Raw genomic sequence first — 25,570 nt, 5'->3', positions numbered from 1 at the left:
GTCCACTGCTGGACAAAGACCTCCCCCAAGGATTTCCTCAAAGACCGGTCCTGCGCCGCTCGCATCCAGGCGCAAACATACAAATATTTCCTCTTTACAATATTACGAGTAGAATGAACAGTTTGCGAGGATGGGAAGTTTATTACGCAAACTACTCAACCAAATTATATGGAACATGGTATAGAGATAGCACAGTTTGTATCCTGGTTTTTGGGAGGAGGGGTACCCCTTTAAAAACGAGGATAAAAATGCGTGCTATATGACAGTGCTTCTGTGACAGACACTTTAAAACGAAATTCACACGAACAAGCCGAGTGTAAAAGCTAGTAATTTGCTTAAAAAAAATTTGTTTAAAAAAAAAGTGCAAACGTTTTAATTTTGATTGATATCATCAGCTGATTCACTCTACAAAACTATTTTGTTAAATGAGCTACACTCGTCACTCGTGTTCATAAACTAATCCAAGGATAAGCTGTTGTTGGATGAGTATAATACTGTAGACGAGATAAATAAATCGTTTGTGGTTAAAATTATTAGTAACACTAATTGATATTAATCATATTTAAGTATCAGTATATTAAGATAACTTTGTCTAGACTAATAACTACGATGTTAGACTTTGCGCTGGAAATGAAATGGTAGACATTTTGCCCCTTTATTACTACTTATTAAGTTCACCGATAGAAAAAAGACAGGAAATAGCATTNTCTTCTTTATTATTCTAGTACAGAACCCGGCTTGCAGGAGCTAACAAACTTGGCTTTTAATTTTTTTCTGCATCATGTAGTGTAACATTTTTAAATTCTGCCTGTCAACCAGTCAGTGCGTTCAGGTTTTAAGGTGAAGATGGGTCGTCTCCCCATTGTATTTTTGTGCTTAGTTTTTGCATCCACTGTGGTGTATGCTGAAAAAGATCCAGGTAAAATCTCAAGTTTTTAAAAACAATTCTGATCATAATTTGAAATTTTATTAAATTATGAGGGTTTCTAAAAAGATTTTAAGATTGTGACGAATAAAACTCTAAAATTGGTGATTTTGTTATGGAAAAGGGGAGAAAGTAAGTAGTAGTCGCTCATGGATTGATCGCATCGCAAGGTTCGCAGGTGCGAATGCGGTCAAATACCTGCCTTGTCTTGCATAAAAAAAGTTATTAGGTGTTAGGCACCTGTTAGCCTAGGCGCAGACCATCGATTTTTCGTCGGCCGATAGTTTACTTAGTCGGGCATTTGATCAGTATGGGCAATGGGCATGTATGGAAGTGCGCACATTACACCGATTCGATTTGACTAAAAATCGGTGGTCTGCGCCTTGTCATAAGGAGACTAGCGACACTATGTGAGGCACTTTACACTAATGTACACCACAGTCTGAATCACCCTAGTAACTCTTTAAAAGGCCTGTGACCTATGGCAAAAAAACACTCGTGCGTCAGTCATTATAACAGTCAAGGAGCGATAAGCTCAAATTATGGTTTAAAATTTGCCAGAAAATATGAATGACAGTATCCTGAAAAAATCAGTAGTACTTAATATTCACGAGATTTCACGAGATAAGTCTTGTACTAAATACAGTTACAATACACAAACAAAGTACTTACTTAGGTACTTATAGTTTTATGAGAATAAAACTAGTGAATCCCATCTCGCTCTTGATTCAGTATTATTCTGTGATACAGCGTTCTTCTTCTTCTTCTTCTTCTTTTCAGCCAAATGACGTCCACTGCTGGACAAAGGCCTCCCCCAAGCGTTCAATTTCAATAAATAAAGCGTTCAATAAATAAATGATTATGATTATGATTATGATTATGATTTCACAAGTAAATTAAAGATTTGAGAAAGACATGCAGTCTTATAAATCGATTCATGTAATGAGCAGGTGACGATAACAGGCTAAAGGAAGCAAAAAAGGAAAATATCGGTTGTTATGTCATTTTTGTTCTAGAGGAAGATTTTCGTAAGCTTCCAAAGCTCTTCCACTTGGATGACTACAACAAATGTCTTGCCAGGCAGGATGGGATCTACTGCCTCGGAATGTTCGAAATCTACAACGATGTCACACCCAATCCACTTTATGACTTGATACAGGTATTTATAGTACTTACTTAAGGCTTATTTCCAAAGGTCCACAGCTCTACTGTTAAGTTAATAGTAGCGTGCGCAGCACATTCTTTATAAAGGTTCGGCCAAACCAACGCGACCAGCCGGCGTGCAGCGATGGCGACCAGACTTAAATGAATAGATCACCATCGCTGCACGCCGGCTGATCGCGTGTGTCGCGTTGGTTTGGCCGAACCTTAACCACGTAGAGTCCTGAAAATGCTCCGTCCCATACAAAATGTCGCACGCACTAGTCTGAAGTATTGTATTTTGCTTGTACATTTTTTAAAGGGCTATGCAAACTTATACACACAGAAAACCGAGTTGAATGATGTCAAAAGCAACTGGACACAAAAAGTGTCTACGCCTGCTCGGAGTAGCTGATATCATGTTGTAATTTTGACCTAGAATGATCTGAGGACCTACCACACAAACACCGGTCCACCCACAAGTTGAACGGTGGTGGAGGATGGATAAAAGCAGCAGGAAGGCGCTGGGCGCAGGCCGCTACTAACCGTGCAATGTGGAAATCATTGGGGAAGGCCTATGTTCAGCAGTGGACGTCCTGTGGCTGAAATGATGATGACACAAAAACAAAAGTGTATACTTTTGACGTAACAGTGTAATAAATTGACTCTCATATTGATAATATCGCAACCAAAGCCTGTCAGGCCCTCGGATTTGTGATGCGTAGCTCTGTTGGCTTTACTAAGGCTAAAACACTGAAGATTTTGTACTGCACCTTTGTCCGTAGCCACTTAGAATATGCGTCACAGGTTTGGAACCCTAGATATCAGGTGTACATATATCGACTGGAGAGTATTCAGAGGAAGTTTGAATCTTATAATTCCTCAGAATACCTACCCCTCTGCAGAAAACACCACCTTCTTCCTTTGGAACTGAGGCGCGAGATAGCGGACGTGTACGTCACATATTTGCAAAAGATTGCCACAGGTGTAATTGACTGCCCACACCTACTAGACAAAATATCTCTGAGGGCGCCTCTAAGGCCCATGAGATTTAATCCACTTATTTTTCTTCCGAAGGCGACCACTAACTATAGACAGAATAGCTTTATATGGCGTGCTGGCGACAGATTTAACAGACTGAGTAAGGAACTAGATATTTATTTATTCTATACTAGCATACCAGCGCTTAGGCGGCTGCTGAGTGAGCGTTTTTTCAAGCCTATCATGTAAGTTTTTTTTTATCATGTTGTTTATTATAAATATGAGGTAACGGGAACTCTAATATGGTAAAATTACTATCTCTTTATTACAACATTAGGTGTATCGTGTATCGTATAAATTTTATCTGTTTTTATAATTTCTTTAAATATCCACCACAATTCTATCTGTGGGGACCTATAAGTGGTTATCAAGTGTTATTAACTGTAAAATAATCAATTATGTAAACCCTGGTCTTCCTAATATAAATAAATTAAATAATATAAATAAAATAAAATTGCCTGAAGTTTTCTTGAGGAGACTATCATCTAATTCATCCACATCGGGACTATTCCCACCGCTGCAACTCCTAAGCTCCTAGCCAGCTTCTAAAGTTTTCTAATTTTTCCCACAGGAAAAAGCTCAAGACAGATACTTGTACAACCGCTCGCTTCTCCACCGCGGGTACTGCTTACCCACGCGCTGTCCGAGCAACGAAACGAACGCGAGCGCACGCTTCGAGCGCTGCGTGGACACGTGGGCGCGAACGCACGCGCTGCGCACGCGCTTGCTAAAGCTGCACTATTGCCACGCGCACGCGCAGCCGCGCCCGAACGAACCCGACACGAATGACGCGGCGCACCGAGCCTTTCTCTACTTCATATACTTAATGATCGCCATGGCGGGAGTTGGGACGGTTTACGATGTATTCTTCGCCAAAAAGGGGAGCAGTAAGTCAAATCGGTATCCTTCCGTTTGGCCAAATTACTTTTCGCCAAATTTCACTTCGCAAACAACTTATCGCCATAGTTTCATTTCCCAAATGAACTTTTCGCAACTGATTCATTTGGTCAAATTATCATTTGGCCAAATTTTACTTGGCAAATGTTTATAAAGCAAATGTTTTATGTTGCCAAATATTATATCCCAAACAATTTGTTTGGTCAAATTGACACTTACCCACCGTTACCCACAAATCAAAGCATAAGGCACATGATCATGGTTTTCACAATAATTTTATGTAAAACATTGCAGAAAATAGTATGGTTGCAAAAAGTAGGTATTGCAGAAAATAGTAGGTTAGGTTAGGTTAGAACAGTGACCCTTAATGCGCGAAGGCGAGCGAAGCGTGCCGCGGCAGCGGCCGCCGAGCGCTAGAATCACCTCTATTGTTAATGAATCATTTGGAAATTTCGATACAAAGAATGAAATAAGGAAATTAATGTAGAACAAATTTTATATTAACTCCCCACTAAACAAAATAATAACCATAAGCTAATTTGTATACCATTCTATGCACCAATCAAATTATTTTGTAAATAGTTTATCGTGAAATATTTTTGCCTAATGAAACATTTGGCAAACCATACTTTGCCAAACAATAATTTGCTAAACAATAATATGCCAAAAAAAACATTTGCGAATTAAAAGTTTGCAATAAGTTGCTTTGCCAAATGAGAATTTGCCAAATGAAAATTTGCGAAACGTTGTTTGCGATGTGATAATTTGGGAAACGTTTTTTGGCCAAACATTAGTAATCCTTAAGCCGGCGCAGAACTTCCAGAAGGTCGGGCGACGCCACGGCCACTTTGAACAGTGTTTACTTCTGCAGTTATATTTTATATTTATTCGATTCTAGAATATATTCCCAAAAAGTCTGAAAGGTGTTTTAATTTGTATCACTTGGATATGATTTCTATTAGAAAGTGTTGTGAGTGTGACGCTTGAAAGGAAGGAAGTCAACCTAACCTAACCAACTGCGTATTTCTATACTGTGTAGCTGGAAATTGTGGCGGGAGCTCTTTGACGCGCTGTTTTCGGCGAAGAATTGCGCGCGCAGATTTTGACAGCGCGAAATACCTACTTTAGAAGAAATACCAAGCCTTAAAGCTAATTTTTACAATCAAATGCATAAGACATAAAACCTAATTTTAGACGTTTCATTATAAAGAATCTTACAGGGATGAATAAATCATTAATAACAAACAAAGCTTCATTTAAATTCAAAGCGTTCCTTCAAAGTCCCGCTCAGTCCTGCGGAGCCATCTTGTCGGTCTGAGGACCATTGTACGGCACCGCACCGTGACTAATTGGGCCTACACTTTAGGGAAAAATGCCCATTTATAGGCGTGGGCAAGCTGGGATTAGTGACGTTTAACTATCGGTGCGGGCTCATCGATTTTAAAAGGGTCTTTCTAACCGAATTCGAAAAAGGTAGAGGTTCTTATTAATAGAAACCAGAAAGTCTGCTCTGAATGAATGTATGAAACATACAATTCTAGATTTGGAATAGGTACCTGTTTTTTACATGTCCAATATTCTAATTACAGTTACATTTTTTGTAATGTTATAAAAGTACCTACATTAGATATACGAGGAATACATATAAACCATCAGAGAGGAACAGTTACGATTTACTTCAAAATTCTATAAAATTATTTACTTCTACTTTTATGGAACCTAATACCTATTGATTCAATTCTATCCATAAAGAGCACAAAACTGAAAGTCTAAAACATTATGGGAAATTGAGAACATATAATTGAGGCATAAAACAAAGCAATCCACAAGGGAATACTCGAAAGCTTTTATCAAATAAAACCTCGATACACCCCCAAAGACAGTAAATCCTCGATCAACACTCGTAAGGATTCGAAACTAGCGACAGAAGTATGAAATAATGTCTGGAGCGAATCGCATTTAGAACAGATGGTGGGTATCGGGCTCAAATTAGAATATATGACGGTCTAAGGCGATTGGGTTTCCTGGTGACAAGTGTGATGAAAGTGGTTTAAGGAAATTCGATTAAGGCGAGACTTCAAGGGAAGAGGACACATGAGAAGCGGCTATGGATATTGCAGCGTGAATAAAAGCTAGTAACAACTAGAAGAAAATAGGTAAGTAGGCATCACGAAATGAAAAGTTAAGGTGAAAAGCGCTACATTTATGTTTTAAAACAGTTTATTGTTTTAAACTTTCATGGTTACTAACAAAATTATTGTTACTGACGGGAATAAAACAGTTGTTTTTAACGATTAAGTAGCAAGATAAATTCGACTATTAATTTGATACGAACGATGTTCTACAAGTTACGGAAAATGACTTCTAATGATTCTAAAATTACTTTTATTTAATTTTAAACTGCAATATCATTACATATTTTATTTAAAACAATAAATAACAATAATATGTTGACCATTATTTGAAAATGTCTTTTACTTTAGTATAATACAAATAAATAGGTAGTCCTACAGGTTTTTATAATGTGATAATACACTCGACATCAAATAAATCGCACCTCCCTCGACAAGCATTTTCAAACGTATGCATCCCCACTTCCCACCAATATTGGCACCATTTAAAAGCCTAGTTCTAACCTTCATTTCATTAAATGAAAGGTTTTTACCCCAAAAATGTGTCTAGGGAAGGATCCAGAGTCACTTCTTCAAAAAATAGGTAGTTACGCTAAAGCCAACTTTTATGGGTATAAAACTGTTAAGTTGGGATTAATCGCTATCAATCTGTTAAAGAGGACACGTGAGATCATTATTTGGTTTTATAACCATAAAAATTGGTCTAATTGATCCCATAGGTGGGCCCAAAGTGAGGTATTTTTTCAAGTCACATTTATGGTATATGTTAATCATTTATAAAGAAATTAAATGTGTTTTTCTTTAAGGATATTTATTGGGCTTTCAAATAACACCAATATTGTTGGGGCACCATGATTGTGTCAGAAGAAAATCGTTAAAGTTCACGTCGCGGAAGGTGCGGTTTATTTGATGTTGAGTATATGTAGTAACTTATACAAATCCGTTAGTGTTATTAAGAAACTACTTTAGATCTTGTCAGACGCAGTTTTGTTTCATACTGTCAGTACAATATTTCCTGCGATAAATTATTTTGAGCTCCTTTAATCCGCAACTTAAGTAAATCATTTGATAACCGTCAGATTACAGAACAGTAGCTTTTATGAGCTTAATCCCGCTGATAATGTCGCTGATAGCACGTGTCAAAGTGGACTTATCAAGATTTATAATGACGCAACGCGCATGAATCATTTTGGGCATTTATTTTAGGTTAGGTTTTGCAACTCTATATTCCGATAACCATATTAACTACGAGTATATTCAGTTCTTTAACCCCTAATTGCTGTTGCTTTAGTCTTTAACGCATGTTGTTTTCACCTTTAATTAAGTTTGCATTTAACAAGTGTCATTTTTGTAAGTTATTTTTGTGAACGCTACAATGTTAACCTTGTTGGTGATCAAATAAATAAATAAATAATAATAACTTTATCTTCGTAGAGATAATTAAAGTAAATACAACATAATGTTTATTTTAAACCTTTTTTTATCATTTTTATCAATTAATTATTAAATTGTGTATTATTGTTTCGGCTGTAAAGTAATATTTTTGTCCCTTATTAATGTTCAAGTAGCAGTAACTTTTGAAACTTTTGTAGAGCTTTACATACTGTGTCTGCTTTATGTTTGGTATTTCTCCTTGTATTCGATAAGATGTGATAAGTAGCCAATTAAGTTTCATTATAAATAATCTCTTACAGACGAATAGATATTCCAAAAAAAACCTACACTAAAAAAAGTAGAAAAATAATTACTAATTACCTACTTATTTATTAGGACGAATTATTAATATTTATGTAGGTAAACCATGATTGATACTTCTGGAGTCGGTGCCAAGATTATGAGACATGTAAAGTTTGCCTGCACCGACTCCAAAAGTATCAATCATGGTATACCTACATAAATATTAATAATTCGTCCTAATAAATAAGTAGGTAATTAGTAATTATTTTTCTACTTTTTTTAGTGTAGGTTTTTTGGAGTCGGTTTTATTTTTTTTTATAAAATTTTACTTATTTCTTGCTTTTTAGTTAACTATTTATTACCTTGATGTTACCACTGAAGGTAGGCAGTACATTGAGACCATATTCTTAATGTCTAGTGTAAAATATTATTCCCTACAAAATACAGGTTACCATATTATAGGAAACCTAAAAAGACCTTAAACCGTCAGCCCACCTTAAAAACATGAAAGAATACAACTGTTGGTCTATTTGTACTTATAATATTTAAAGAATTATCCTACAACTCCTAAGCATTAAGGAGTTGTACCTACCATGACCAGTTTTTCTTCAAATTCGCATGAAACCACCCTTTTGATAATACCTATTCAACAAAAAAATAATCGTTCAAATTGGTTCATAATCGGCGGAGATATTGCGTATAAAAAAGTTCATCCCCAATTTTCCACCCTTGGGGGTGAAATATTTTCTTCAAATTCGCATGAAACCACCCTTCTGATAATAACTATTCAACAAAAAAATAATCGTTCAAATTCGTTCATAATCGGCGGAGATATTGCGTATAAAAAAGTTCATCCCCAATTTTCCACCCTTGGGGGTTGTTTTTTTTATTATTAAATTTAAATGGGACCACCCTTGAGGTATTACCTATACGCTGAAAAAAGATTTGTTCAAATCGGTTCATAATTGGCGGAGTTATCGCGTAACAAACATAGAAAAAAAAAAAACATACGGGTCGAATTGAGAACCTCCTCCTTTTTTTGAAGTCGGTTGATAAAATGTAATTTCAGTTACCGATCAAATGAAAAATTTACTCGATAATTGCCAAATATACACAAAGGGCCTTAACCTAATCTTAAAGGTTCAATTCCCCGAATCAAATTTCATAAAGAAAAAGCCAAGCAAACCGTGAAATTGTTAACCAAAGTAGATAATCAGATCAGCAAACCTTAAGCAATTAATCAAACAAAAGTCGTTAACAGAATTATCTGTGAACTCAGTGGAATTTGTTTAACTTCCCATCATTAGCTGAGGCCAGCACACAAGAGCGGACGCCTTGGAGTTAACATTTGGGGGTCTACAAAATCAAGCGAGAAACATCTCAGAAGTCCATACAAAACATCTTAGATGTAGGTACCTACTATAGTTTTAGACTAACATTTTAGATTTATAGACTGAAAACCCCTAAAATGATTTAAAAGATACGTTTTTTGCTGGTTAAGATTTTTTTCTGCAACTGAATACCTACATTCTTCTTCATTGAAAGTATCATTATTGCTTTCGTCACTCGTGTAAAGATCATCTCACATCAGATTATAGTTATTTGTAAACAATGTTATTTGCATTTGGACGAACTCGTAGAGGTGAATCTAGCTCTATCATATTTTATTAAATATATTTTTTAGGAATAATGACTGTCTGACAGCCATTTAAAAAAATCAAAAGTCTAGGGCTGGGTTGCACCATCTTAATTTAACTTTGACAAACGTCAAAAATCTGTCAAACTCCATACAAAAAACACCAAATTATCGTTACGGTCAAAGATAGGTGGTGCAACTCAGCCTAAATGGAACGCCTTTCAATTAAAAATATTCAGTAGCCATTTCTCAAAATAGAACCGGTTTATCAACAATAGGACAATAATAATGCGATGGTTTAGTGAGGCAGGCGAATCTCGGAGTGAATGCGGTGTTGTATTACCCAATACCTTGTAAGGAGCCGTCAGCAACTAGAAGCTAAGGGCAATCGCAAGCTAGCGACTTTATTTTCTTTATTAGGATACAAAATACATACTAATGTTGACGTATTGGAGTAATTTGTGTTTTATTGAAAGTATTGACTGAAAGTATTCAAAACAACACTGTAATCAACTCAATTTCGGAACAGGGTAACAAATTTCCTTTGGGTAACTTATTAACATAAGTTTTAAATCTGATAAATAAAATCCCAACTAATATTATAAATGCGAAAGTAACTCTGTCTGTCTGTCTGTCTGTCTGTCTGTCTGTCTGTCTGTCTGTCTGTCTGTCTGTCTGTCTGTCTGTCTGTCTGTCTGTCTGTTACGCTTTCCCGCTTAAACCTCGCAACCGATTTTGATGAAATTTGGCATAGAGATAGTTTGAGTCCCGGGAAAGAACATAGGATAGTTTTTATCCCGGTTTTTGAAACAGGGACGCGCGCGATAAAGTTTTTCTGTGACAGACAAAATTCCACGCGGGCGAAACCGCGGGCGGAAAGCTAGTCTATATATATAAAAGAAAGTCGTGTTAGTTACTCCACTTATAACTCAAGAATGGCTGAACCGATTTAGCTGAAAATTGTCAGGGAGGTACTTTAGAGCCAGGAGAAGGACATAGGATACTTTTTATCCCGTTCGAAATAAAAAAAAAGTCTGCTTATTTATTGCCATTAAGGCGGAACAAAGTTCGCCGGGTCAGCTAGTATTTAATATAAAATTTTCACCTATGTTGAGTAAATTATATTCGGTTATTCGTAGAATTGCAAATGATGATGTTTTATGACTTTATTGCATGCTGCAAATATTTCTCTACACAGCTTGTTACACATATGTAACATTCGGTTTCATTGTGTTAACAGTATTACGAAATTAGACAGTATCAATTAATGAAATCTACAAATAGCCCGCGTTCCGATTTAATTCTCATTTTGAAACACATTATCAAATAGCTTGCAACAATACACACCGTTTCAACCGCAGCAGCCTTTTATTTTAATCCATCCAACTCAACAAACCCGCATGCCTTTGTTTGGTGGAAATGCATCTTTATGATGAATAAAACACGATTTAAATTTAACAGAACAATATAAAGTCGCGTTATCATATCGTGTGCCCGACAGCCGGATGACGTCACAGTTGTCGGCGCATTGTCGAGTCTAGGGGTGTGCAAATCTGATCTGTCATATTAAAATTCAATCATTGTTCATTCATTTAACTATTCAATGACTACTGTAGTATAAGCCTACAATGAAGGCCTGTGGATCTCCACACTGTATCAGTGATTTCTGTTACCTACCTACGAGTAGTTAGTAAGTACATTTAATTATGTTTGACAGAGTTGGTACTAACCGCCTAACTACTATAATTTCTACTTTTCCTAAAAGATTAATGGGAGAATAGGCAGTATGTCATGAAATTTGTCTTTTGCACCTACCTTATTTTTTACATCTTATGATACTTAGGAAAGCTAGTTCAATATCAGTTTGCATATAATTATGCTCTTCTAGCTCGTTAAATAGGTATAAAAGAAAACAGTTGCTTATATGAGAAATATCAATTTGTCACGTTCAGAAGAGTACACAATATTAGTTCCAAACTATTGAATAAAATCCTTAAATTTAAATGAATATGTACTTATCTCTATTACTTGCCATCCCTACGCAAGTCTGCGTTCAGCCTTATTGTTCGCAGACGTCTGAAGTTGCCAGCCTTTGTTTTGTTTCCGATAAGGTCAACTTCCGACGTCCTCTTATCGGAGCTTTTGTTACGAAACTACGATCTTTTGCATGTTTAATGATCACTTAAGTAATGTCGGAGCTTTGATGGATGTTTAAGAATTTATGTACGATAGAGGTGTATAGGTAGTTTTGCGTAACAAACATAAACAATGCACATTGAACTGTGAATTTAATGTAGAGTTTAGGTAAAATATTTATGAGGTGAATGAAGCTGAATATTTACCAATGTAGAGAACTTTGCAAGAAAGTAATTTTTATTTTTGAATTGACTAGCGGCTGGAATTTCCTGGCTTTTCTCTTCTATAATATGCATGTTTTATAGGTATAAACCTGCCTCATGAGTCACTCTATCTATTAAAAAAACGGCATCAAAATCCGTTGCGTAGTTCTAAAGATCTAATCTAAGCATACATAGGGAAGGGACAGACAGCGGAAAGTGACTTTGTTTTATACTATGTAGTGATGTATGTATTTTCGTTTTAGTCAGGTGTTCCTTTTCTATAACAGCTGCACTTTTGCGTCGTCAAAAAGGGCTCTATGGTATTAATACTGATCTCATGGCTAGCTAGTGACGTTTATCCCTTCCTTAGATTTACTGCCAACAATCAATAAACGTCTATCAATACCCTTGTTGTGAGTTACTTGTTTAGTTATAAGTTCTGGTATAATTTGGTTCAGTAACGAGAAAAATAACAGAATTTATAAATCACAGTATCGCTCCTATTTACAATTGCGATGATTTTCCCAGAAGCTTAATCATACGAATGATACAAGCTCTAGACAATCCTGATTATCTTCAAACAATAACGAAACTAAGAAAAACAATGCTGGGTTTATGCCCGAGGCAAATTCATTTGTATGAACGTTCACGTACTAGTAGAGACGTAAAATTCAATTATTGTAACTACCTTGGCCAACTTAGAAGGGCTTGCCTCTCGGTTTTTTATGGACGTAACACAAAGGTACTATAGAACAGTTAAGCTTTAAACCAGGCCTTTGGTTATACCGATTCGAGAATTTAGAGTATGTGCCCGATCTCATATTTAATTTATTGTACTTCAAATTAATGAAGAATTTCATTAAATTGTAGGAATTATGAAGTAAGAATTTAGCTCAACGACAACTAAAAATAGATGTCAGAACGAAGTAAGCTCTAAAGCTTTTAAAGGCGCCTAACATTTTCCTTTTACTTTGAAATATTTTGCTATTACTCGGTTTTCATTTTGAATTATTCACAGATTAATGGAAATAGAGTATAAACATCATCATAATCATCTTAGGTTTAAGATTAGCCAAAACCATTCTTCCATTAATTATTTTTTCTATTGCAACACAAATCCTACCTAATTGCCTGAATATTTCCAAGTTCTCTATTGCATTTTTGTTTTCTTTCCAAGTTCTCTGTTGCATTTTTTTTTTCAAGTTCTCAATTGCATTTTTTTGGTATTCCTGTATCTGTACCTGATCAATAAACTTAAGTTCCATTCCATAGCCATTTACTTCATAGAAGGCTACTCAGTTACTTATAAGGTCATAATTAGCCATGATGCTATTGATCTGCCTTTAACCATGTGTTCCGAGGTCACTATGTTTTGTGTTATCCACACTGTGATTACAAATCTTTGCTAATTAAAATTTATGCCCATTGTCATGTTCTGCTCAGTCATTACGTATAATTTGATGGTTATATTTCATAAAAGAAGTACAGATTAATCATATAATAGAATAAAGAAGTTTTTTGCGCAAGTTCGCACACGTGTCTATCATTTACTATGTTGAGCTTACAAAAGTTTAATCCAAATTGCTACGTAATAATTATTTAATGAAAGACCACTCATTAATTTGTTTCATTTTGACAGTAATAACTCTGATCAAATTTGCCGAGGTCAATGGACTTATTCTAAACTTGATAACTCAACACTTACATGTATTGTACGTACAATGTCTGTCTTGTACGGCAATAAAATACATTTTATGATAATTTTACAATTATTTTTCTTGTTACCAAATTAACCAGTTTTGGTAAAATATTCTGTTTAACACGCCACTATTATGATGTACTTTACATTTTCGTAATCGTATGATTATCATAACCATTACATTGAAACTATGGGGACGACACTAATGAAAACCGCCATAAAACTTTCTACTCATCAAATTTTATGTGCGACGTCTTTTCCTAAACATTATGTCATCTACGTAAACAAAGCTCTGGTTGCGACACAGAGGCGCGCATCAAAAGTCTAATAGGTGCTCCTTCTAATCTCTGAAACTATCTCCACCACGTGACAAAGCTTGGTAATGGGCACTGTCATTAGCCTATTTTCCTGAGGCGGCTCACTTTTTATCAGATTCAAAGTCTTCTCCCAACACAATTGCGGTAGCTCGCTCACCGTTGCAGCGTTGTCGGTCGTAAAAAATAAACAAAATAACGACTCCGTGCCTTCAGACTAGATTACGATAACTTCGTGACCGAATTCTGTATCATCGCGATGAATTGGATCATAAATATTTATGGTATTATGGTATCAGAAAAATATCCGGCTACCAGTAAACTCAAGCACCAACAAAAAACGGAAGTTAAGCAAGTATAAAATGATACGTCAATTATTGCGTTTATAAAACCAGATTAATAGGGCCAATAAATTCATCACGTTTTTCGTAAGAATCTTGAATGGTCACTGAATCATGTCAAGTTATTTATGAGTAAACGTCAACAGATATTTTTCAAACTCTTAACATAAAATATGTTAATAAGAAATAATGAATAAATTAGATTCACGCCCAACGCGAATATAATTAATGTTACCGTTAAGAATAATCACCTTAATAACGCCAAAACAATCCACAATTATTATTCATAAGCACTGAAAACTAATTGAGTTGTCACAGTCGTCTGTTATGATAAATCCTCGCCGACAAATATAAGTCACATCACATCAGAGTAAAGTAGAAAACAAGTCACTCCACGTATGCAAATACAACGAAAACTGTTTTCACGTATACGCGATTCCGAACGGCAGGGCGAGCTCGGGCCGACACGTCCGTTGCCCCCAAGACGCGCGATTTGACTGTTTGCTACAAGCGCTCCTATCCGAGGGGAACAGGGAATGGGGAAGGGGCGGGGAGCCTCTCCAACTGAGGAGATAACTTTTGATCTTTTTGGAGGCATAGAAGATTTTAATGATGCAGTCACATCTGGTGATACAGAAAAAGTGAGCCTAAGTGTTAATGCATGTCAGGACTCAAGAGCTTACCCGAAACGACGTGTCAGAAAAAGCGACACTTAAGTTGCGGGTGACATTTTAAAAATATCCAAAGACAATTCGGTTTGATTGGTAATAAAACTTCAGCGGTCCGACTATGAAAATGGGAAAACGTTACGGTTTAGATTAGAATCTTCAGACGTTGAAATTGGAAGAAATACGAAACGTCGACGAGCGGGATATTGCGTTTTATATTCTTCCGTATTATTTTCACATCATCCGAGACATCTTGGGGCAGACAATATTGCACAAGGCGGTTTTTGTAGTTGCCCCGCACATGTCAGGGGTCCTACAAAGGCCCGAATATCTCAGCAGGTACAAAACGAACCCCGGTTCAAGTTACAACGGACTTCTCATAGATTAATGACGGGAACATTGTGGAGTTAAGAACCCAAAAATTTACAACTGCATTGTGTTTCGAATCTAACAAAAGGGCACAAAAGATAGGATCGGCTTCTGTTATTACCTTATCGTTTAGCTGAGATCTCCGTGATTTCTCTCACTTTTAGAGTAATACGAGAGCTATTATCAATGGGAGATTTCTTTTACACGAAACCCTAATCTGGCCTATACAGATGTTTGGGAGGCGTACCGTTAACCAGCATACAAATAATCATATTGTAAGATTCAAGTATTATTCCCATATTTTCAATGTTTCTTTTTCATAATAGAGTATCACCCCAATTGTAACAAGTATATGTTGACTGCGGAAATTACAAGCATTTTGCTCTATCTGTTCAAGATGGCACTATGTATTTTGTAAAAGAGACGGTTTATAAAAAATGAATTATTAAATCGATCGTTTAGTTTTCAATTTTTACCTACATTTACGCAACAAAAGGTTCATTCTTGCTTATATCCTTAGTATAAATCTAGCAAAAAAATACAAGAAAACTACGCATTTAAAGTAGGCAGTACGTTACAAAATATTACTAGACCCAACCAACCGACTCTCGATCGCAAAGCAAATGCGTACGATCAGAACAGGAGTAAAACAAGTGAGAGATTTATTATTTGTATTGATCACGTTGATTTATGTGCATGTCGCGATGCGAAAACAGACTTGAGGAGTGCTATCAATAATAAAAACACTGCATTGGTAGTTGTGGGTGATAAATCATCTCACGGTACAATCACAATAGACGTAGACAAAGCAGACTTGGTTTTTGTTTAAGATATTTTGTTATGTTATGATCACACGATGTTTTGTTATGTAACTCACGATATCTAAGGGAAAAAAGCTCACAATAAATTCTGAAGATTTTTGGGAGTAACTGCGTGACATTTCCATCGCAAATCGTAAAATGTTAATCGTTATCATGAGTATCTAATAGTAAAGTTGATTGTTTACAATGCTTTAACACCTATTAACGTTCCCAAGGTCACGAAGGCTTTCGCAGTTCTCCTCATAAACTTGAGTTTTCCTGTTTCCAAAAAAGTATTTCTATATCATTCTGTATTGTGCAATAGCGCGAAACTAAAGCTTCACACAGTCATGCTACAGAGCGTAATGAGTAAAGATGTACCGGATAATAATTTTGTATTAGATGACGAGACCATTTACAAAGGACGAAAACTTTATTTGAAATTATCGACTGATCTCGAGATTTCATCGCAAAAAGTTTTAAGCATAGAAAGTAAAATTTCCTCCGGTAAATCTAACATTGAAGTGAATCGGATATCCTTTCAAATTGAGCTTGAATTCCAAACTATCGGTCGTTTAGAAACTGACTTGTCAGCGCCGACTTGTCAGAAGGCCCTCGTCGGCGCATCTCTAGTAATGAGTAATGGTCGGTTCATTACTCAAGGCTGAGTTCGCTGTCTGCCGCTGGTGCGTGTCGATGCGCTGAAAGCTTGTTTTGGTGAACGATGCGTTAAGTGATTATGACGACAAAGGTTAGAAACTTAAGAAAATGTTTTGGTTAATTTTTGTTTCTACTAAATTTAAAACTGTGGGAAAATAATAAATACTGTGCTGCAGAAATGCAGTTTAGTAAAACGTATCGCAAATCAGCGTATTTCCATCGATTTACCTACATAAAACAGCTTTTAGTATGTACTGTAACTTTGTGTCTTTTATGACAGAGTAAATAATGCAGCATTCGGGTATATTTATTTCCAAAAACAAACAAATTTATTTTCGTGCGTTATACGTAAAAACGTCAATTTTAACAACCGAATGCAACTGTAGGCCATATGCGTCCACATGTTCGATTGCAATCTCCTCGCTTATGGCACTGCCGAATTTATCACGCTCATTGAGATTCTGAAAACTCAGCGCCGGAGATAAGGTAAAATTCGTCTTTACAAATTGCCTAATTTTTTTAAATTCCCCACCGTTTACCGTCTTGAATTATTTGGAGATAATTAAAAGTCCTGATTGCTTGCGTTGATCCTGCGCTTGCTAATTAAGCCTCAATAAATTGCGGGGTCTAACCACGGTTCTGATTGCCTGTGACCGCTCGCCGCTAAGAATCCATTGTTATTCTAAAAGCGTCCGCGCTTTGTTCATCCATCCGTCGTATATTCGATGCACTTCTTATTCTTATCGGGAATTTCTCCGCGCACGTCCCCATGCAGGCGTATACAGTGCCTTTATGGGCAATTTACGCCAGACTCCGATAGAAATGTGTAGAAATGAGGTCTGCTACGGAAAAGTCTATTTTGTTTTACGGACTGTGCGAGTTGTTTTATCGGATTGTGAGGACGTTGCCGAGTTATGTGGAAAAGGTCGCGACTCCAGATAGTTTGCCGCGATAAATGTATCACTGGAAGTGGGACCGGTTGCGTCAACTATCGATAAATTTTAAACTGATTACATTGTTCGGACCGATGTTGTGTGTAAGCGTGTAGAGCTTGCTAAGGTAGGAATTGTTTTGGATGCAATAGCAAAGTTGCTGGTAAAGTATATTCTAAAACCGCGTCAGACACACACTGTAATAACATCGCAAGTTTGAAATTATATCGCAGCGCTTGTTGACTCCGCCGTGGCCCCGGGCGAGTCCATCGTTCATAGCTCAACTCAAACACCGAGAAAATTAATCCCCGTTTACTTCGTTAACTACCATCAGTTTGTTTGTTTTTCAATCGTTCCGACGTTCACTTGAATTCAAAGATCGTATTCCGGGTCAAATATCGAAAGGGCTTCTAATATTCTACGTGACTCCGTCGATGATAATAGATCCAGTTCTTAAAATTCCATTAAGATTGAGAAACTTTTTTTCATCTTCGTGTACGTTTCTTGCCCCATTGTAGGAGAGAAATCGTTTGTAACGGTTATGCTTTTCCGCATTTTCTTCGTTTTTGCACGTGTCAGGTTTCTAACTGTTCCCTGCTGTGTCGTTGTATTCGTCAGCTCCTTTTAAACACGAGTTCCATTTGCTTTCGAGTTGACGACAAAACAAGCCCTGGCCAAGTCCTAGCATCGATACATTATCTCTTTACTCACAAACAAATAGAGACTGAATCCCGACTAAATAAGAGGTTTTCCTTCGGGATCGTAGGCAGGGAATAAAAGTGGCACGAGCTTCGGTTGCTGCGGTTTTATTGTACCTAATAAAATCTCCTGAGCTTCGATACAGCGGCTGCTTGAATTATAAACGCGCTATACAGGGATATAGTCATTTTGAAAGATCTACAGTACTGGATTTAATTGATATTACGTTACTTTTATACTTATTGGCTTAACTAGTTTCATTACTGTTATTTGAATAACTTTATCTTTATTAATATAAAAGCCTCAATTATTAACGCTTTCCTGGATGACAGTACACGTAATACTTTACTATTTTATGGCTGGCAGCTACGGTCAGTAAATTTCGTATTATGTCCGTCTGACCTGCATGTTGAATACGAAAACAAATTTTCATAATCTTTCACGGCTAACGTTTACTCTTAACGCCTCAATAAACTTTAAGTATTTTAATCAAGTCACCTGCATCTCCCAGATGTTTTATGCGAGCGTTATTTATACGGGCATATTTTGCCGGGCGCATTTTGAATTATAAACAGTGCTGGAGGCGGGATGGCAGTCGTGGGCTACCGGTGAGGTCGCCTCACGACGCCATTTGTCCAGCGCCTAGGGCCCGTGCAATTTGCATCGGTGAGCCACGCCTCGCGGCTTCTACATCGCTTTGTGGTGAGCTAGTCCGGGAACTATCCGACCTGCAACCGTGGTTAGAGCTATTACTTTTTTGGATAGCGCAAGGGAAGTACTAGGGGAGCTTCATTTTCAAACATTAGGTCAAGTTCTTATTTGATGTAGTGTAAGGAAATTTTGGCCTGCCCTTGGCTAAGTCTGTGACCCTAACCCTAGCCAAATTTCCCGGCTGTAAATCTAGCCAAAACTTTGTAGCATGTATTGACAAAAACATGCCTACCGTGCTGCCTATTACCTAGCAAGTAACTACAAGGAAAGGTAAAAGCTTTCCAAATGACATAAGTATTCAATCTCTGTATAAATGAATTATAATAAATAAATCAACTTCAGTAAAGTGTCCGAAAGTTCTTAGCCATCCTATACAAAAGCACACAATCAAGTCATATCCAACAATCCGAGTTCCAGATCATGGTTTTAAACACACAACGGATACTTTTCGGACACCGCTCCCTCATCTACTCCTATTGTTCCTTCCAGTAGACTATCTTTGTGATCAACTATAGATTTTTAATGCATCTTTTTGCGGTTTCATGTTCCTTGTACGGCTTTACCTCTTCCAATATTCATTTGTGCCGCACAATTTTTCTCAACCATAAACTTCGTATTAATTCTAAAACAAACACACCTCTCGAAGCATTTGAAAATTATAGGCTTGAGAAATTTAATTAGATACAAGTCAAAGCAATATTTTACAGGGCGTTTAGCATATGAAACCCAATAATAAACGACTCGAGTATAATAAATGTTAATCTGAGATCGGCATCGTCGAGTGTCTGATATATCGCCTATTATCGTAAAATACGAATTTAGTATCGCAAGTAATCAATTTTTAATTACATCTTACCTTGTTGGTTCATCCTACAATTTCTACGCGATGATGACTCTTGATACTTGAAGACGATTCGATTTATTGATTTACAATGTTCCTACACAGGTTAATTGAAGAAAGTTTAAACATTGTACTTAAATTTATGTAAAGAAACGATTGTTTACAACCAATCTTTATCTAGTTGGCTGTCTGTTACTTCAACGAAGGTTGTAATAAACCTGTCGTGTTGTAGCAGTTTACTGAGTTAATGGCATTAAAACTAATGTTGTAAGTGTTGTAACTATGATTTGCTGTTAGCTTATAAGTCTCTGTGAACTTTGGCATTCACTTAGTAATAAATCATGTTGATCCATCTGGTAGTGCCATTAAAGGAGTTTATCTGATGCCATCATTTACTTGACGGATCATCGAATAATTTGTTTAAAGTTATTTCATAATCTCAAGATTTCTAAAACTAAAAATTTCAATTTGCAGCATCCCTTAGAGCTATATTGGTACTCCTGTATCAACATATTCCCTCAACGTTCAAAGTACTACAAATAAAAGGACATTAAAAGTCATAATAACTTTAATAGCAGGTCTTGCGATGACATCCACGCTCTCGCTCCGCTCGCCGGTTGATTGCAACTCATTCTCCTCAGACGTTTTACTACTTTTATGAAAAACACGAATGTCCTCCCCCTTTGACGGCAAGTTTATTCCTCCATTAACTCCTCCAGCCATAACGTCTTTGATCTCAACAATAATTTCTTATTTTAATACTCAGTCAGCAAACCGTAAGATAGCATATTGCGGAACACAATTTAATTTGAATATAGGTGCAGTCTTGGATAGAGCATGTTTCGCTTTATGTGTGTTTAAGAGCTATAAATTGTACAACTCCTTAGCGCAGGTTAAAATGTTAAAGGGGTTGTATAACATTCGTGATTTGTAATTCTAATTTAACGTCAGAATATTTTCAACGAGCGTGGGTAAAAAGCGCAGGAACTTATCCGGAATATAGTCAATTTCTAAGTCTTGTTGCGATGTAATTAAAAATAATGTTCTCTAGACAACAACAAACAATACCCGATAATTATTTAGCAAGTACAAAAAAGGCAATTGCAAAGTTCGTATCGAAGTGCGTGTTAATACTCGTGATGTTTATATTGAGATTGTTATCGTTAATATAAACGAGGTTAATCAACTTGTTAAAGATCGGTACATTTTGTTCGGTTTTATTTAAAAAGACGATCCTCTCAGCAATATTGCTAATCGGAACTTGTTAAGTAAAATATTTCCTCGTAATCTGCAATCAAAAGAAAATGAGGAAAGTAATCTTTAAAGCAATTAACTAAAGTTGCTTTTTGGAAATACGGAAGAGCCTCATACACGTTGCTTACAGATCAACAAGGTAAATGTTTGCTAATACCGAACCCGACAGAAGAGTTTATTTTAAAAACTTGTGCTTGTGAGATAAAGCGAATACTTAAATTAATTTCAATGGACTTAATGCGTTAACTGTTTTGATAATTAAAAAAGTAATGATAATGTTTCAGACAGCGTAATTTTTAAAAGATTTTATCCCATTATAATTTGCTTTCTTGCGAATAAGGCTTTATATTGTTGCTATAAAGTCTCGATAAAAGAGCTGCACTTGCGCAAGAGATTGGGAATGTTTATTTAGTAAATAGAGAATCGAAAACTGTAAATACCGTATCACCGGAGAGTGCAAATACAGTTGTTTAAGAATCTTTTGTTCCGGAAAATCTTGATCTTACTTTGCAAAACTTTGGTTCGTTCAGTGCTTCAAATTCTACTCTTGTATTGCTTTTGAGGATGAAGTGGTTTTAAGATATACAAGCAGACTTCATCACAGTTTGTTTGTTTAGTTTCAAGGTCACAGAGAAATTCCACTGTGAAAGTGACAAAACAATTCGCTCGACAGCGCTTGTGTGCGCAAGAATTTCTCTCCGCGCGGAGTTTAATAAATCATAATATTTTCAACTCGAGCCGCACCCCCGGGATTAAGACTGATGTTTTATTTGACACGTACACATTCATTTTTCACGCAAAAAGGCTAAAGATAAAAACGTTGAGCTGCGGATGGAATAACGGGAACATATTACCGTTCAACTAGACGTCAGGGAGTTTTCGTTTGCTGATTGTTTTTATGTAGATTTGCTTTGTGATGGTGTTTATCTCTGCCTTCGATACTTATTTTTAAACTTATGTATGGATTTCAGATAGTTGCAATAATTGCGTTTTTATTTAAATCAAAATGTCGTTATCAACCATCTTTATTTGTAAAACTTATAAAAATACTTCTTGATAAATGTATTAAAAAGCTTGATATTTATCTTGAAATAAACCGCAATCAACACAAACGATGCCGCAAGAAAAAGCTCTACAAACCTAGCTAAGGGTACGAACGTAAGAAATTTTGTATTTTAATGACTCTAATTAAAACGTAATTGCTGATCCGTCACAATGTCATGGTTTTTGCCTCGTTTATATTTTCTTGCTCATCAACAACAACTCCAGACGTCTCATCGAAAATTCATACGTATTCATAACTTGTTATTTCATTATTCATATTTTTATGAAGAACAAGATAAGGTAGCTTTTTCTTGCCCCTATCTTGACTGAGTGCCCTATTTTCTGGGACAATCCCGGAGCTATGCCCTGAAGGGTCGACCTTAAGTGGCCCGTGTCACGTAGGGCCTCTGTTATGTCCCTATTTTTCACTCTAATACAGTACAAAGCCATTTTAATAGACGGCAGACAGGGACAGAGTGTTACAAAATCGGAAATTTCTGGACTTTCGTCTCTTTCTTTTGCTATCTTTCAACGGCCGAATGCAGCACAGTATCTTGTTGTTTTTCCTTAAACCCAATGACGCTTCAAATTGTACCTCACATTCAAAAGGAGTCCTTTTTATGTGCAAGTTTCTCTAAATCGGGTCTGAAATTACAACCCAGTGCCTTTATAAAAGCTTTTTCAGAAACTTTCATTTCGTTTGCTATTGTCTGAAATATTTATCTTTTTGTTACACTTGGAGATAATTGAAAAGAGAAAAGAAATTCTTTATTTGGAACATTTATTTTGAAGTATACAAAATGTGCTACTACATGATTTATCGACGTAATTTGCAATAAATTATGATTCTATCAAAGTTCAACAATACATTTTAGCTGACCTTTTTATTAGCCACTAAAATTTTTGAACACTTATAATAAATTCTAAAAAAATTTGATCATTATCATAAAACGTAATGCATTATTATGATTACATATTTACAATACAACTTAATAACAAAAAAATCCTTGAGAAGCAGCTCAATTAAAACCATTCTCACACTAAATTACTATGTATTAACTATCTGGTCATTAACTACAATTCGAATTCAAAGTAGGTGAATTTTCATCACCCCACAAGTTTATAATCAACTTCCCATATGAATACCTGGCTACTGTTAACTTTAATATAAATGTTTTGAAAGTGCTTATTTTCGTATTATAATTAGTATCTTGAATGTAGCCTTAATTACCAAATGTTATCCATAAAATAGTTTTTAAACTTTCACTTCCATTCACAAGTACCTAATTAAAAAACCACCTTTCAGATCTAAAAAAGTCTTTCGACGATACGAAAATAATATAAATTGAGATACAATAAATTTCAATAGGTTCTAAAACCGAAAAGCGGTTGGAGCCGTAAAAAACAATACCCTGCTAAGTTTCTCATAGACGTGCCATAGGTTCAATCAATCAATGTCCCTAAAAATAAAAAGGTAGACCCTAACTCGACCCACGTAAACTTCCAAACGAAAAAAACTTTGGCTTGTATATTTTTTGTGACCCATGCCGAAGAATTGTTTTGGGATCTATTAGGGGCTCGATTTCTATTTTTGTTTCAAAGATTTCGGATTAGAATTGATTTTGTGGTCATTTGTTGATTGCTACGCTTCTTTGTCAGGAATTTCGTGTCTTTATTGATAGTTATTGGTTTTATTATATTTGTTTTTGGACTGTGAATAAACATAATCAGTAGAAATATAGCTACAAAATACCCATTCCTTTTACGAATATGAAATATCATAGGTTAATGTTAGAAACCGTATCCAACCTACGAAATGTCTCTCATTATTTACAACAAAGTAATCTTATACGTCCCCCACATTCGTCAAGACCGTCTTCCATGTTAAAACCGACACCGTCGCATTACACGCACGCCTAAGAATCCGCATAAAAATTATGATTACCTTTCTCTTTGACAAACCCCATATTTCTAGCACTTACCATCCCTCCCCATGGTTCGGGCGAATGAATATTTATAGCGGGGTACATTTTTATCGTTTTTCTTGGGTCTTTATACCTGTCGCAGACAGAATCTGATGAGTGAGTCCGCCGACAAAAAGTGCCCATACGCGACTTTCATTAGAGAAATAAATTACGATTCGTGTGGGGATGCCGATCGCCTTTGGGAGACTGGAAGAAACCGTATTTTTACATTATACTTTCAAATCGCAAAATTCTGAGGACTGCCAAAGGGCAGTTTTTAAACCGTGATCATTATACTGAGTTCTTTTTCGTATTCCCGTTTCAGATATCAATCTGGGATCAAATTTGTTGATTTTTGTATCGGTGGAATTATTTTCTGTTTTCAATAACAGGCGAGCCTCGTTAGCATTATAAACAAATAATGCCGAACAATGAGGCATTAATTATTTTACTTCAAAGTGTTACGGTATTATTTCTGACGAGATCCTGTTCTGAGAATCGAATTAAAGGGACATTTTATCTACTTAGCACCAAAATAAACAGAGTGTTTACGTATTAGTAACTAGGCGATGAATAATTAACAATAAATAGTCATAATAGACGAGTTGAATCCTGCTAATCACAGTAACCTAATTTTGCGCCCAGAGGGATTTGGAAATACAACCACAGATGGCGTTATAGGCCAGTCTGCGAACCAACCAGACTAGCCGGCCGCCAAAACAAAAACGTTAGGTGTAAACGACAATAAATATTGTCTAAAAACTAATTGCACCATCAAACAGTTTTACGTATCGCCCAAAAACAAACAAAACTTTGTCGTATCAATCAAATTCGTTCTAAAACTGGCGTCAATTTCGTTTGGGAGCCGAACTCTGACCCGCCGGAATATTGTTGACTGATGTACCAATACATCATCTAGATAAACGAGACCAACAAATTAATTTGTGATGGATGAATATTTCAAACTTTAGTACAGTTTACTGAAATGGATCTAAAAATATCTGATGCAAAACAAACAAAACATTACAATGAAAATTTATAGGTGCTCTCCTTTAAACAATCTTCATCTCAATTTCTCTCTCGCCATTTATTAATCTCTCGTCGTCGTTTCAGCCGAAAGACGTCCACTGCTGGACAAAGGCCTCCCCCAAGGATTTCCACAAAGACCGGTCCTGCGCCGCTTGCATCCAGGTACTTCCCGCGACCTTCACCAGATCGTCGGTCCACCTAGTGGGAGGCCTGCCCACGCTACGTCTTCCAGCTCGTGGTCGCCACTCAAGAACTTTTCTGCCCCAGCGGCCATCAGCTCTGCGAGCTATGTGCCCCGCCCACTGCCACTTGATTTTAGCGATTCTGCGGGCTATGTCAGTCACTCTGGTTCTCCTACGGATCTCCTCATTTCTGATTCGATCACGCAGGGAAACTCCGAGCATAGCACGCTCCATCGCTCTTTGGGTGACCTTGTCGATACCTCTGGGCTCAAAGGT

The 25,570-nt window shown here is 36.4% G+C and overlaps 2 protein-coding genes across 2 annotated transcripts in view; one reads left to right on the top strand and one right to left on the bottom strand.

The window, feature by feature from the left end:
* The window catches only part of LOC114365463 (netrin receptor UNC5B), a 69,810-nt gene extending 55,182 nt beyond the window's left edge, over nt 1-14,628 (bottom strand). Inside the window, exon 1 of the mRNA XM_028322045.1 lies at nt 14,393-14,628. The gene's annotated coding sequence lies outside the window, so the exon portion shown is untranslated. The remainder of the gene's footprint in view (nt 1-14,392) is intronic.
* On the top strand, nt 833-24,790 carry LOC114365460 (uncharacterized). The gene is made up of 4 exons (XM_028322042.1): nt 833-919; nt 1,942-2,084; nt 3,678-3,993; nt 24,729-24,790. The coding sequence occupies exons 1-4, from the start codon at nt 847-849 to the stop codon at nt 24,788-24,790; spliced, it is 594 nt and encodes a 197-aa protein (XP_028177843.1). The 5' UTR covers nt 833-846.
* The last annotated feature ends 780 nt before the right edge of the window (nt 24,791-25,570 follow it).

This window comes from Ostrinia furnacalis, unplaced genomic scaffold, assembly GCF_004193835.3.
Source record: "Ostrinia furnacalis isolate ACB-3 unplaced genomic scaffold, ASM419383v2 OfSCF7591, whole genome shotgun sequence".
Classification (NCBI taxonomy): Eukaryota; Metazoa; Arthropoda; class Insecta; order Lepidoptera; family Crambidae; genus Ostrinia; species Ostrinia furnacalis.
Note: the sequence above shows the minus strand (reverse complement) of the source record. Positions and strands in the feature narration are given on the sequence as shown.

Excerpts from the sequence above, each read along its gene's own strand:
- LOC114365460 (XM_028322042.1), top strand. The coding sequence starts at position 847 with ATGGGTCGTCTCCCCATTGTATTTTTGTGCTTAGTTTTTGCATCCACT. Across the intron at positions 920-1,941 it reads GTATGCTGAAAAAGATCCAG|AGGAAGATTTTCGTAAGCTT; the intron begins GTAAAATCTCAA and ends TTTTTGTTCTAG. Across the intron at positions 2,085-3,677 it reads CACTTTATGACTTGATACAG|GAAAAAGCTCAAGACAGATA; the intron begins GTATTTATAGTA and ends TTTTTCCCACAG.